The 14578-nt window shown below is 47.2% G+C and overlaps 1 protein-coding gene across 1 annotated transcript; it reads left to right on the forward strand.

Annotated features, from left to right (window-relative positions):
• The first annotated feature begins 11079 nt into the window (after nucleotides 1-11079).
• Nucleotides 11080-12789, forward strand: LOC107509970 (cytochrome c oxidase subunit 5B, mitochondrial). Its single transcript, XM_016142984.2, has 4 exons — nucleotides 11080-11235; nucleotides 11820-11893; nucleotides 12036-12135; nucleotides 12595-12789. The coding sequence occupies exons 1-4, from the start codon at nucleotides 11133-11135 to the stop codon at nucleotides 12705-12707; spliced, it is 390 nt and encodes a 129-aa protein (XP_015998470.1). The 5' UTR covers nucleotides 11080-11132; the 3' UTR covers nucleotides 12708-12789.
• The last annotated feature ends 1789 nt before the right edge of the window (nucleotides 12790-14578 follow it).

The following is a 14578-nucleotide window of genomic DNA, read 5'->3' on the forward strand; positions in this document are numbered from 1 at the left end:
GGGGCTGAGGAACTTCTCTCAGTGGCTGTCCCCTAGACAGGGCAGGTCCTTGCCCAAGGTGGCCAGGGTTGTGGGTCCTAGAAGATCTCCCCCTTGGAGATATCTCGCTGGGCCTCCAAATGTTGTGTTGCGATCAAATCCAAGACCCACGGAGCCAATTGAGATGAATTGTGAGCCTTTATTAACTGGCCGGCGACTGACTCTCCCCACTAGAGAATCAGCCCTGAGCTCCCAGAAGAGGCAGTTTATATAGCCACCGGCACATCCCTGAACAGATCACCACACCCTGGTTAACAGCATCTCCTTGATCAGATTACCACACCCCGGTTAACAGAATCAGAAGTAAATACTTAATGCTGGCTTACTGGAAAATCATCCACCCATACATAACATATATATATATCATATAATACATATATAATAGAATATTACTCAGCCATAAAAAAACGAGGAAATCCAACCATTTGCGACATGGATGGACCTTGAAGGCATTATGCTGAGTTAAGTCAGACAGAGAAGAAAAATACTGTATCATCTTACTTGTATGTGAAATCTAAAAACAAAAACAAAACCACCAAACCCACAGAAAAAGAGAACAGAGGTGTGGTTACCACCAGAAGTGGGAGGAGTGGGGGGAAGAGGAATTGGAGGAAGGTGATTCAAAGGTATGGCCTTCCAGTTATAAAGTTATAAGGACTACGGATGTGATGGACAGCGTGATTAGAGCTAGCATTGTTGTAGGATATAAAAGAAAGTTAAGAAAGTAAATCCTGAGTTCTCATTAAAAGAAGAAAAAAATTTTTTTCCTTTTTTTTATTATATCTATATGAGAAAATGGATGTTAGCTGAATCTATCATGGTAATCATTTCACAATATATATAAATCAAACAGTAATGCTGTACACTTTAAAACTTATACGGCGATATATGCCAATTATTTCTCAATAAAACTGGAAAAAAAAGAAGCTGTCCTTCCAAGAGTCCTTTGGATAGTGGCCCTAGCGATGGGACTAACTCAGGGTAGAGGGGCTTTAGGCAAGTTGGCCTTGTTCCTTTTTCCTAAATCATCCCCCGAGTAGCACTTATTCTTCCAAAGGTCAGCTGGGAGTGATACTTTCAATCATTTTATTCATTTACAGCTTCCACTTGATGGGTATAAATTGGTATCTCATTGTGGTTTTGATTTGCATTTCTTTGGTGACTAATGATGTTAATCATATTTCCGCGTGCTTATTGGCTATTTGCATATCTTCTCTGGAGAAATGTAAATGTCTATTCAAATCCTTTGCCCATATTTTTTGGTCTGTTGAGTTTTCAGTTTTTAAAAATAAGTTCTAGGTAGACTATTATCAAATATGTGATTTGCAAATATTTTCTCCTATAGATGTCTTTTCACTTTCTTGATACTGTCCTTGAAGCACGAGTTTTTAATTTTGACGTAGTCTAATTTACTTCCTCTTTTTTAGCTTGTGCATTGTCATATCTAAAAAAAAACTTGCTTAACCCAACATCATCAAGACTTACACCTATGTTTTCTTTTAAGGATCTTATGGTTTTAGTTTTAATTTAGGTCTTTGATCCTTGTGAGCTAATTTTTGTACATGATGTAAAAGGTCCACATTCTTTTACATGTGGTTGTGCAGTTTCCCTGACACCATTTGTTGAAGAGACGTTTCTTTCCTCCACTGAATGTCTTAGTGCCCCTGTTGAAAATCAATTGACCATAAAGGTGTAGGACTGAGGTGGCCATTTTTATCATTATTTTACAGAAGTTCAGAGAGGTAAGGCTACTTGGTCAAGGTCACAGAGCTAATAAAGGACTCTGGATCCACACCGAGCTCCACAAATTTGTGCAAAGTTCTGTGAGATAACAAGATTAGGGAACAACTCCCTCAGGAGGTAGGTGTTGGGACTGGTCCTGAAGTGCTCCAAAGGAAAAAGCAGAAAGGCCTTTGGGAATATAGCAAAGACTGTGTGGTTGGAATGCCACGGGTAAGGGCGCAGGAGAGGGATTTAAAGACCCGCTGGGATATTTGGCTTTCCTTCTCTGGGAAAGGAGGAGTTTGAAAAGTTTGTAAGCAGGGAAGGGATGAATGGGGAAGGAAGAGGTGGAGGAAACTTAAGAGGGGAAAGATGATGCATTTGGGTAACTTGACTTTGCAGTCCCCAAAGAACCACAAGGTGGAGATGGAGGTAAGCAGCTTAGCGGGGGAGAGCGAGGTGGGAGTGGACAGGGAGCTCTGGGAAGCCCCGAATGAGAAACAGCAGTTGGGGACCAAGTAGAGGAAGAGGAGCCAAGAAGAGAGGCTGAAAGGTAAGGTTAAGGACGCTGTATTGAGGAAGGAGAGGAGGAGGTGGTTAGCAATGGGAGGGTGTTTAAGTGAATGAGGCTGTTGACAGAGTCTGAGTGTTGGCAAATAGAAAGCCAGGGGTCAGGGAAGTGAGGTCAGACGCCGGTTTGGTGAGACCAACTATGAGCAGTCGGTCGCTGAAGAGGTAGACACAGGGAGGGAGCAGCTCTTCCAAGAGGTCTATAAATGAATGGGAACGGATAGACTGATGACGGGTGTGGTACTAGGAAGGACTCAGGTTTCAGCATCCTTGAAAGCGATGGGAAGGCACCTGACACAGGGAAAGGGTAGAGCCTGGCAGGTGAAGGGACAGCCCTGGAGAGGAGAGACACAGTTCCTCCAAGATCAGAGGGAAAGAATGAAGGAAAGGGAAGAGGAGGTGGAGGCAACTTGGCGGGGATGGAAGGGAGGCTGACCAGGTGGGCAAGGCTGGGGCTTAAAGGCAGTGAGTGAAAGAACCACCAAGCTCTCAACATCAGTGGCTCAGCCAAGGGTGATGATCACCAGCCTGTCACTGTGTATGATTCTAACAGTGCTAGACACCTTGGGAGCAGTAACCCAGAAAAAAAGGTTTGGAGAGTATTTAGTGCTGGGTACTAATGAGACACGGGAGTAAGGAACTGAGAATGCCAGGTGAAACCATCTGGGCAGGGGATTGTCCCAGGCAAGAGAACCATGTGGTCACTCTTTGTCTGCCCCTCCAGGTCCACCCTCCACCCTTCTCCCTGCTCTGTGCCACAGAGCTGTACTCTATGGCCCACACCAAGGGACTCTCTCGCCCTCTGTTTCCCAGTTGGGTTCACTGGCAGGAATGAGGGTGGGGAGAGAGATATTTGTGTGGCACCTCTGTTGCGGAAAAGCTCCAAACTCAGACCAGCGAAAAGCCAAGCAGTAACTCAGAGAGAACTCAGGTTTATTACGCACGGTCCCAGAGGACCTAGTGCTCTGAATGTCTGGGTCCCATGCTCAGTTGCAACATTCCTTATATACAATAATTTTATACAAGCCGATTGGTTATTTTGAACTCAGACTGTACAATATGGGGGGGGGGGAGTTGCTATGGTTGCAAGAAGTAACATTGGTGGAAGGGCCGGAGTTGTTATGGGTTACCGATGGTTACAAATTATTACAGGAAATGGGAGCTGCTAAGGTACAAAGTGCTACAAGAGGCAGAAGCTGCTAGGGGTAAAGCAGTTACATTTGTTACTTAGGTTGAGCAAAGTACAAGTGAGCTCTTGCATGCAGCAAATATATTTATAGAAGCAGAAGAGAGCTGTTAGCCTTTTTGGATAAAAATTCCTCAAAATCTCTCTTCATTCCACCCTGAACCCCTCTGCCAAGGCCCTGACAGTGGCAACACTCCTGCTGCTACAGTTCTTACCAGGTGCCAGTATTGCTGTCTCTGGTCATAGCATCCCACTGCAGCTGTCCCTGGTCCTCACTGAACCTGCCACCTCTCTGCAAACATTCCTTCCGGAACTTGCCACTCCTCTGCAAACATTCCTTCAAGAAACCCTTCCTTGTCCTTCAGTGGAGCCCTGAGGAAACACAGACATCATCTGCCTCTGGGTAGGAGCAGGTGGAAGGGGAAGGCATGGGGAAGAAAGAGGTATATGTGGGGGAAGAGAGGAATGCTAGGAGTTTCCAGGTGGAGCTCAAGTTCCTTTCTGGAATAATCAATGGGGCTCTGTGGGATTGGGCAGGGGGTTGTTGAGTGAGAGAAGGGTTCCTGGGAGGGGGAGGGTGGCAAGTCATGCTATCTCTTGTGTGAGATGGCCTCTGCTGCCAGGCTGGTTTGCCAGACTGCTTTTGTTTCTTAGACACCTACACCTACACACACACACACACACTCTTTAAGTAAGAATTCTCCTCTGATCCCTTTAAGTCCCAGCTGCAGCCAGGCCTCATGCTGACAGCAATTCCAGGTGACCCATTTTGGATCTGTGGCATCGGCACAAAAACGTTTGTTCTGACTTGGCTTTTTGGTGGGAACGGTCCTAGGTCCCAGCAGCCTGCTGAGGTTTAGCACTTTGTTACATCTTCCTCAGGCTTCTCTACGGGACCCTCAGTCTGGCCTATCCCTGACTGATGCAGGATCGAGGCAGGCTTGCAAACAGCACCTGTCTCTACCACTTCTGCTGTAATTAAAAACTGGCCCAAGTGCCTTTGTAAGTGGCAGGGCCTCTGTGGTCCAGTCAGAGCTCAGAGCTGCTTGTTCCAGCAACAGAAATGCAGATTAAGTCCTTTTTTTGACCCCATTACTTCAAGCTTATGTGAATTCTGTCCAAACCAAGAACAGCCTCTCCTCTTCTACTGTCTTATGCGAGATTCAAAGTAGAGACCTGTTGGGAGCTGCGCCCTTGGTTTCTCAAGCCCTCAGGCTGTGAGAACCAAACCCATGATAAACAAGTCTTTCCGAGAAGCTGGCTGACCACCAAAGGTGCTGATAGTCTCCTGCTCTCCCCCCCACCTCGTACTTCCCCCTGTCCTTACCGCTCCTCACACCACCAGCTGAAGACCAATCATATTGCAACAGGTACCCTTTGCCTGCCCCCCTTTGTTCTTGCCGTATAAATATGTTTGTTATCCAAAAATAAAATTTGAGGCTTGATCAGAACACTGTCTTGCCTCCACTCTTTTCTCTCGTCCGTGTTACCCCTCTTTTCTTTAGGTTGGGTTCTCCTCGGTTCTCCCACCAAATAACAAGTCCCGCGGGTCGGGACAGGTGGCGCCCAACGTGGGGCCCGAGTGCAGAACCCTTACCCAGGCGGACTACGAAATAACAGAGGCTGCAGCTCGTTAAGGAGAAGTTTTTCAGAGAAGAAGTTTTTCAGAGAAGACTGCCTTTCACCGCTCATGGAAGGTCCTCGTCTTCGGCTCACCGGAGATCGCCGTCTTCGGTGAGTGTTCATCCGCCTTAGTTTAGTTTCGGCACGGACTGCTAGGATCATAAGTAACAAATTTTAAACGGAGAAAAGAGTTGAGCATAAACTCCCTCTGTCTTCTCTTGGTCCTCTTGTCTTTTCCTTTTTTTTTCAAAGGATTTGGGACTTTTCTCTCTAGCCCGCTTCTCGGCACAAGCCGTCCACCCCTGAGGTTAGAGGCTGCTTTTTCTGAGTTGGGAGAATACAGTGTGTCAGTCGACTTTAAGGCAGAAGTCGTCCACTCAGAGGGCATCCCGGTCGTAGACCTCTCCCTCCGCCCTGGAGAGAGCTGTAGGTCTGCGATTCGCCTCTTGAGAAGCCGTGTTGGCGGATTGTACCAACCGACTGCCCACGTCGAGACCTCTGGTATAATCCCTCCTCTGCCGCCTCTGTAAAAGAGCCTTGTCTATGCCCAAAGGCACAGCCGGCGGGACGTCCGTAGGCATCGCACCCCAGGGGGTCCGTGTTAGCGGATTGTACTAACCGGCTGCCCACGCGGGAGAGAAGTTAAGTTCCCTTCTCCTCCTTTTTGCCTTGATACCTATGTTCACTTCCTCAGTTCCTATCCCTCTTTCTTTTTAGATAAATAAAACAAAGAAAAATGGGACAAACCTTGTCCAGAGAAGCACAATTCATAAAAGACTTAAAATGCTCATTCAAGGAACGAGGAATCCGAGTAAAAAAGAAGGATTTAGTCAAATTTTTTCTCTTCATTGATGAAGTCTGTCCCTGGTTCATAGTAAATGGCCCCCGCCCTGAAAAATGGGCCCCAAGCTCTCTAAAGAAGCGGTCTTTATTCGAGACCTAAAAGAATCTCTTAGGGAAAGAGGAGTTAGAGTTAAGAAAAAGGATCTTATTAAGTTTTTTCTTTTTATAGACAAGGTTTGCCCTTAGTTCATTGTTAATGGACCTGAAATTCACCCTAAAAAATGGCAGAAAGTAGGTCGTGACTTAAACGATAAGCTCCACAGGGAGGGGCCCAATGCGGTCCCTGCCACCTCTGCGGAGGCTAAACAGAGAAGATTCCCTTCTGCACTCCTTGCCCAGACCACTAGCGCCGCACTCGGAGCCTGGAGGGCACTCCCCATTTCAGGGGCTGCTACTACTCCCCTGACCAAAATTACACAGGGCCCTCAAGAGGATTATAGTGAATTGGTCAGTAGACTCCTAGAGGCGGCGGAAAGAACCCTCGGGGGCGAAGCCTCTAATGACAGGCTCGTTAAACAATTGACCTACGAAAATGCCAATGCCTCTTGCCGCGCGGTGCTGCGCGGAAAGACGCGAGATAAAACCCTTGATGAAATGTTGCGCATGTGCCGTGACGTTGATCCCTTCACCTCTAAAATGTCCCAAGCCATGCATCTGGCCATAGACCCCCTTGCCTCCAAGGTATCTCAGGCTGTTAATCTCGCGGCGGGAGTCAGCCTTAAAACTCTTTGGAAAGGACCCTGACACTATAACCCTCCCGTATAATACAGCTCAGGTACAATGGCTAATTTAAAACGATGATGACTGGGCGATTAGTTGCACTTCCTTCCAAGGAACAATTGATAATCATTATCCTGCTGACAGATTAATTCAGTTCTTACAGAAAACCCCCATTGTTTTTCCCCGGAGAACCAAAGCCACTCCCATTGCGGGAGCCACGCTCGTGTTTTCTGACGGCTCCTCTTCAGGCATAGCAGCCTTTAGTATTAATGGACAGGTTACCCGTATACAGACAGCCTTCCAATCTGCACAGCTTGTTGAACTAACAGCTATAATTACAGTCTTTGAACTCCTAAGCGAGGTTCCTTTCAATCTTTATACTGACAGCGCCTATGTAGCTGTCTCTGTACCCCTACTTGAAACGGTCCCCTACATACGTCCCTCCACAAATGCTTCCCCCTTGTTTTCCAAATTACAAAAACTAATCATTAATCGCAATGCTCTGTTTTTTATTGGACACATTCGCGCTCATTCAGGCTTACCTGGGCCTCTCACAGAGGGAAATAATATAGTAGACCAGGCCACCCAATTGATTGCTGCCGCCCAGGAAGACACCCCCTTTGTTGCCGCACAACGAGCTCACGCTCTACATCACCTCAACGCACATACCCTTCGCCTAAAATTTTCCATAACCAGAGAACAGGCCCGCCAGATTGTCCGTCAATGCAAGGGTTGTCTGACACTTTTACCTGAACCTCACCTGGGAATAAACCCCCGGGGAATAGTTCCTGGAGAACTCTGGCAAATGGATGTTTCTCATCACCCTCCCTTTGGAAAACCTAAATATATCCATGTCTCTATAGACACCTATAGTGGGTTCATTTATGCCACCCCCCAAACCGGGGAGGCCACCAAACATGTTATTCAACATGTCATAGCTCTTTTGGCCGTCATCCCCCAGCCAAAAGTTTTTAAAACTGATAATGGGCCAGGCTACACCAGCGCCTCCTTCCGTCAATTCTGCGCGCAGCTCGGAATAAAACACATCACGGGTATTCCCTATAACCCCCAAGGACAGGGCATTGTTGAGAGAGCTCATCAAACGCTAAAAAATATGCTCTTTAAAATACAGTCCGGAAATACTGCCCTTTCTAACACAAGAGCCAGCCCTAAAACCCTAATAAATCATGCCCTATTTGTCCTTAACTTCCTAACCTTGGACGCCTGCGGCAAAACAGCTGCTGATCGTCTCTGGCACCCGGCCACCGCTTCTGATTATACACAAGCACTTTGGAAAGATCCCCTCACCAATAAATGGCAGGGCCCTGACCCTGTCCTTATCTGGGGAAAGGGACACGCTTGCATCTATGATAATCAGGCTCAAAACGCCCGGTGGTTACCTGACCGGCTACTAAAACTCTATAATCTGTCCAGGGATCCACAGCCCTGAGACCTCGCTTCCCCTCTGTTCTCTTACAGATAACCGCCTCGTCCTCCGGAGATGCATTGCAGAGGATAGTCTCCAGCCCCTCTCCTCCTCACGGGAATTTTGCTTTTCCTCCTGTTTCTCGTCCTCCTCTGCACTGACTCTAATATTCCCCTTACCCACAGATTAGGATTGCTGTTCTTTACACTTTTCTTCTTAGGAGCGTGTACTCTTTGCACCTGCATATAATAACGTACCTACTCCTGCTTTACGGACTTTTTGCCTCCGTCCATACTCATCAAATATTTAATTACACATGGCAAATCATTAACGAGGCGGGCGATGTTGCCCTTTCTACGTCCTCTTTGGCGGCCACCACACCTTGGAATTCACTCACCCCAGACCTTTGTCGCCTAGCTGCAGGGGCGTCCCAAGGTTGGGGACTGCCAGACACTTACCTCCCCCTCTCCCTACGGGGACGACATAAGGGACAGAGAAATGTCTACCTTCACCTTTGATAGACCAAGGGAAGGTATGGGCATCGAGATGGGTGCAGATGCAAAGCTACTGCAAGGGAAGACCCACTAGAGGGTCCCCTCTGTCCTTCCCTGAGAACATACCTGGTTTGCATAGAGGTTGGTATCCAAATCACAATCTAAAACCGGCTCTGCCTCTCCTCCCCAAAAGATACCAAGAGCCAACAATAGATGGGCATATATAGCCCACGGGAGGAACCAGGTCAATGTTCCCCCACTCGGTTAAGGCCCACCTTTCTAAAATAGAAAGGGAGGAGATGTTGGGAGCTGCGCCCTTGGTTTCTCAAGCCCTCAGGCTGTGAGAACCAAACCCATGATAAACAAGTCTTTCCGAGAAGCTGGCTGACCACCAAAGGTGCTGATAGTCTCCTGCTCTCCCCCCCACCTCGTACTTCCCCCTGTCCTTACCGCTCCTCACACCACCAGCTGAAGACCAATCATATTGCAACAGGTACCCTTTGCCTGCCCCCCTTTGTTCTTGCCGTATAAATATGTTTGTTATCCAAAAATAAAATTTGAGGCTTGATCAGAACACTGTCTTGCCTCCACTCTTTTCTCTCGTCCGTGTTACCCCTCTTTTCTTTAGGTTGGGTTCTCCTCGGTTCTCCCACCAAATAACAAGTCCCGCGGGTCGGGACAGAGACCAGGTTTTTCTTTCTTGAAAGTGGCCAGCCTTGGCCCATGGAAAGGACTTGACAATCTCCCCAACGTTCAGTCTCTGCAAATTAGGATTCTTTGCTGCAGGCCTAATCAGAGCCTTTAATATGCTACAATGTGCATCTCCAGGAGGATGTTCATCAAATGCAGATGGTGTCCTGATCAAGTGTTTTTTACTGAGAGCATCTCCTGAGACTAGGATTCCATGGAGTACACTTTTGGAAATACTAATCTAGTCTAAGCATGGTTTTACTGATGAGGAAATAGTGGCCAAAAGAAAAAGTGACTGGCTGTTTGGGTTCCATCCCAGGAAACCTGTCTTCCAGATCATGGCTTTTTTTCACCCACTAAACATATAATCACAGATACAAACCAACTATAGATTCTTGGGGACCATTCCTAGGATTTAAGGAAAAAATTATTTTCAATTTAATGTTGAGGGGTTACAGTGGAGGTGAGGAAAGAGTAACAGTGGAAACCATTTAAAGCAAAACCCAAAACCCACCTTTAAAGATGGTCAAGACATTTTTCGGCCTCAGAAGAGTCCATTTTTTTTTTTTCTTGATAGAGAGGGCACTAACAAATGCTGGATGTGCTCCTGTTTAGAAATGTTCGCCAGGTCCTTTTAAAAATATGACAACCTGCAGGAGACAGATGGTAACACCTGTCACTTCAAACCTCCTCAATTTGCCTCAAATTCCAGAAGCCCTACCAGACATATTGTTTATTCTGTCCAAGCAATAAATATACTAAAATTTACTCGATCCTACTGTATTCAAGACCTCTGTAAGGCACTGGGGATTTCAAAGAACAGAGCATAATTCCTGCTCTGAAGGGATTTTCTATCTGGTAGGGAAATACAGATATTGCATGGAGCCAGTGACAGGGCTAAACGACAAGTGAACGAAGTGTTAAGAGCTGGTGGAGGGCGGTGTTTGCAAAACCTTTTGATGCCCACCCAGCCAGAAAGCTTGCACACCTTATCTTGTGAGCCATGGGGAGCGATGGAAGATGTTTTCCTTTGTAAAGAGAACTCCAACCACAGAATGTTGTGACTCTGGTTCCCATGATCAACTCTCCTCGCTCTCCCTCCCTTAACCTCTTCCTTGGTTAATAAGCTCCCAGTGCAGCCACCTCCTCCCTCATCGCTAAGGACCTTGGTCCTGGAAGGGGTCTTAAACCTGGCCCTACCCTCCTGCCCCTCATCGCCTGTAATGACTTCATCACAACACTCCCGTATCGGGAGACTGATGCCAGCACTGCGGCTAGGTCCCGCCTGCGTTCTCCTTGGTAAAACCAACGCGAGCTCGCGACGGCTCCCCTACCGCCAGGAGAACCAACATCACAATGAACAAGCATAACAGTGAATACAGGGACCTTAAGGAGCCCCTCCTAAATTTAAATTAAAATTATTTGGGGTCCAGCAAATCTCTCGTCAGACGCGGGCTTAACGACTTCCTTCAGCGGCCTCCACGTTTCGCGAACACAGCTGTCAGGCAGCACGCTCAGAAACAGTCCAAGTAGGCCAGGGAGAGCACAGCGCGCTGCCCCAAACCCAGCGTTAATGAGGAGCGAGCCCACCAGCCAGAGCTGTGACCGCGACCCATCCACGCCTCCACCGCTGCGCGGCAGAGAGCCTGGCAGCGCTGGGCATGCGCATTCTTTTCAGTCCAGGACCGATTCACGCGTAGGGGCGGACGCAGGGCCGGACGGAAGCGGAAGACTGACGCCGAGGAGAAAGGAGCCCCGCCCGGAAGTCCCGCCCGTCTCTGGAGCCTGTTCCGGAAGTGCTGGTCTTGCACCGGGCGTGATGGCTTCAAGGTTACTTTGTGGAGCTAGAGCTCTGGTCGCGGAGGCCCTGAGGGCTCGCGGTGTCAATGCGGTGGCCGCGGTGCGCTCCATGGCGTCTGGAGGTACTCGGCCCGCCAGGCGCGCCAGGGACCTGCAACATGGCTCTCTGGGGGTGAGGGGCGGTACTAGCGCAGCACAGCGGGGCCGGCTTCTCGGGGCCCTAATGATCGCCCTTCAGCCCGGGGGTGAGGGGGCGGGGGATGGCGCGGCTCAGACTCCACAGGCATCTCTCTGTTATTCCTAGCCGCTGCTGTAGCCGCCCACCTAATTGACCCCGCTGCGAAAGAATCCTAAATGGTGGTCCCGGGTGACCTTGGGGTAACGGGGAGGTGCTGCAGGCGCGATGGGGAGGGGCGAAGCCGCCCTTCAGACGCACCCGCACCTTGAGTTGGATGAACCCCAGTAAGCCTCGGGTTTATCTGCTTTTGGGAAAAAAATGAATCGAAAAATTGGCCTCAGTGGTTGAGAAGGTTCCCCCTGCGCTGTTACTTTTAGGGATCATGACTCTGGTCTAAAGGGGACAGTGGGTGTGAGTGCCCTATAGAAGCTTGTGAACTCACTTAAGCTGTATGCAGAAGTTTAGGTGTGTATGTATGTTTTCTATCTTGGTCATTTCAGATGACATAATTCAGGCGTGTTTCTTTAGGTGGTGTTCCTACTGACGATGACCAGGCGACGGGGCTGGAGCGAGAGGTCATGATGGCCGCGCGGAAGGGCCTGGTGAGGAGAAACTCCCTTCTGTGTGTTCTTTGGAGCTCTGAGCCTTGGATGGGACTAGGGCAGTTACCTGTGGGAACAGTACTGCCAGCCTCTGGAGGGTGGGTGGTCATCCAGCATAACAGCTCCATTCTTGTTTTTTCAGGACCCATACAATATGTTAGCCCCAAAGCCAGCCTCAGGCACCAAGGAAGACCCTAATTTGGTCCCTTCCATCAGCAACAAGCGAATAGTGGGCTGTATCTGTAAGTACCTCATCACTATTTTCTTGTTTAACATACCCTACAGTATAGGATGTCTTGTTTTAAGGGTCCTGGCCTCTCAAGCCTCATTATGCCTGAGCCTCCCATCATGGGTTATTGGAGATGCAACATGAAGGAGTATTCATCGAAAAAATATTTTTTGTTCTTTCTCTTTGCTAGACACCTGTAGACACTAGAGTTATGTATCAGGATGACCCTGCTTTGGGATTCTCCACGGGCAGGGGAATTGTTAGACTCTATACTGACTCTGATATGAGGTCACTTTACTGACAGGTAAACTCAGGGCCTCAGTTTCTTCATCTAAAAAATGGAGAGGAGAGCTTGAACTGATCTCTTAAGCTGTCAACCACACCTTAGTCTCGGAGGTGTCTCAGGAAAAGAGATTCATGTTGAAATTCTCCTTTGAATGTGGCTTGCCTCCAACCACCTTTTTCCCTTCAGGTGAAGAGGACAACAGTGCTATCATCTGGTTCTGGCTGCACAAAGGCGAGACCCAGCGGTGCCCTAACTGTGGAACCCATTACAAGCTGGTACCCCACCAGTTGGCCCACTGAGCCTCTTTACTAAGTCACTCAAAATGTGTTGTAAGTTTTCTTTCAGTAAAGACAAGCCATTGCTTTGGCTCCTTCTCCCATAGTTGGCTGGTCTCGTTTCTTTCCTGTGTTTTTGAAGAGAGATGGATAATTCTGATATCAGGAATAGCTAGCTGTTAGCATTAGCTTGCTGTCCACTTGTGGACACTGAGAGGGACAATCTCATAATACTGTGATTGGGACTACTGCAGATGGGGAGAAAAAGCATGTTCTGTGGAGTTAGGCTAACTGGGCTTATAACATGGCCCTCACTGGGGACATGTTCTCTATGTTACATCTACAAGACAGATACAATGGTGAGGTTTCAGAAGTAGTAATATATATATATAAAGAGCCTGGCAGATGATAGGTCCTCAGTATTGTTATAAAGACAGAGCAAACTTGTGGGACTTTTGTGGGGAAGTCTTGAGGGACCCAAGTTCAAAGTACTGTTCATGGGGATACCATCAGCAAAATCCAGAATATGGGAGAATCCTAGAAACCAATGACTAGAAGGAGAAAAAAAGCTAAGAAGAACCTATAGAATGAAATGGATGTAAGGGAGATAGCAAGCAAGAGCAATGTGTGAGCCTTGGTTGGATCTTAAAACAACTGTAAAGAAAAATTCGAGTAATTCGAATTTCGGATATTTGATGTTTAAGGATTTATTGTTTTTAGGTGTGTTAATGGAATTTTTTATGCTTTAGAGATACATACTGTGATACTTAGGGGTAAAATATGCCTAGGATTACATCTAAAACTGGTAAGGGGAAGAGAGTGGTTTGGTATGTGATTTGTCCCTTGTAGCCAGGCATGTGAGGGGTTATTGTTCTTTCTGCTTTTGTGTGTGTTTGAACTATAGTAAAACAGCACCAGAAAAAGAAAGTTGGAGAGATTAATAAACAACCCAATTTAGCCACTTTATATTTGTAACACCTTGGACAATTAAGTTCTCAAAAACTATGCTGATCTATAAAATGGAAATAGTACCTTTCCATTTTGTGTTGGGATTAACCACAGGGGTCCTTTAGTTAAGTGTCTCACAAAATTGATTCAAACTAGATCTTTCACTTGAACTGTTGATAAGAGTGTCTAAGAGAAAAGCCCCTTTGCCCCAGGCTTGCACTGTCTCCTCTTAAGATATAGTGAAAACTGTTGTTTCCTTACTGTCAGTTACTCTCAATTGTTTCCAGGAAATGCCCAAGCATTTATCTGCCATTCAAGGCCCTTTCGTTTTGGAAGGAAAACACTTTGCCTACCTACCTCAATGATATGATGCCCCATATCATTAACTGATCTGTCTTCTTTGTCTCTAAGCTCACTCTGCTGTTTTCTGTCTTTTAAAATTTTTAACCAGTTTTTCCCTAAAGAAAGAAAAATCTCCAGTATATTTCCAGACTATGGTAGGCAGAGTGTAATGGCCCCTCAAGATATGCATGTCCTGATGCCTGGAAACAATGTTAGGTGCTGTAGTAAAAAGATTATCACAGTGACAGATGGAATGCAGGTGGCCAGTCACCTGACCTTAAAGAGATTCTTTGGGTGGCCTAACAATCACAAGGGCAGCAGAAGTCAGAGGGGGATGTGACTGAAAAAAAATGGTCAGAGATGCCGTGCTACTGGTTTGAAGATGGAAGAAGGAAGAAGGGGCCACAGGCCAAGAAATGCAGGCAGCCTCTGGAAGCGGGCAAAGGAAAGAATACAACTTTCCTGTAGTCTCCAGAAAGCAATGTAGCCCTGCTGACACCTTGATTTCAGCCCAGTAAAACCCATGTCAGACTTCTGTACAACTATAATACATTTTATGTTGCTTTGAGCCATTAGTTGTGTGATTTTTTTATTGCAACAAATGC

This window comes from Rousettus aegyptiacus, unplaced genomic scaffold, assembly GCF_014176215.1.
Source record: "Rousettus aegyptiacus isolate mRouAeg1 unplaced genomic scaffold, mRouAeg1.p scaffold_m13_p_7, whole genome shotgun sequence".
NCBI classification, from domain to species: domain Eukaryota; kingdom Metazoa; phylum Chordata; class Mammalia; order Chiroptera; family Pteropodidae; genus Rousettus; species Rousettus aegyptiacus.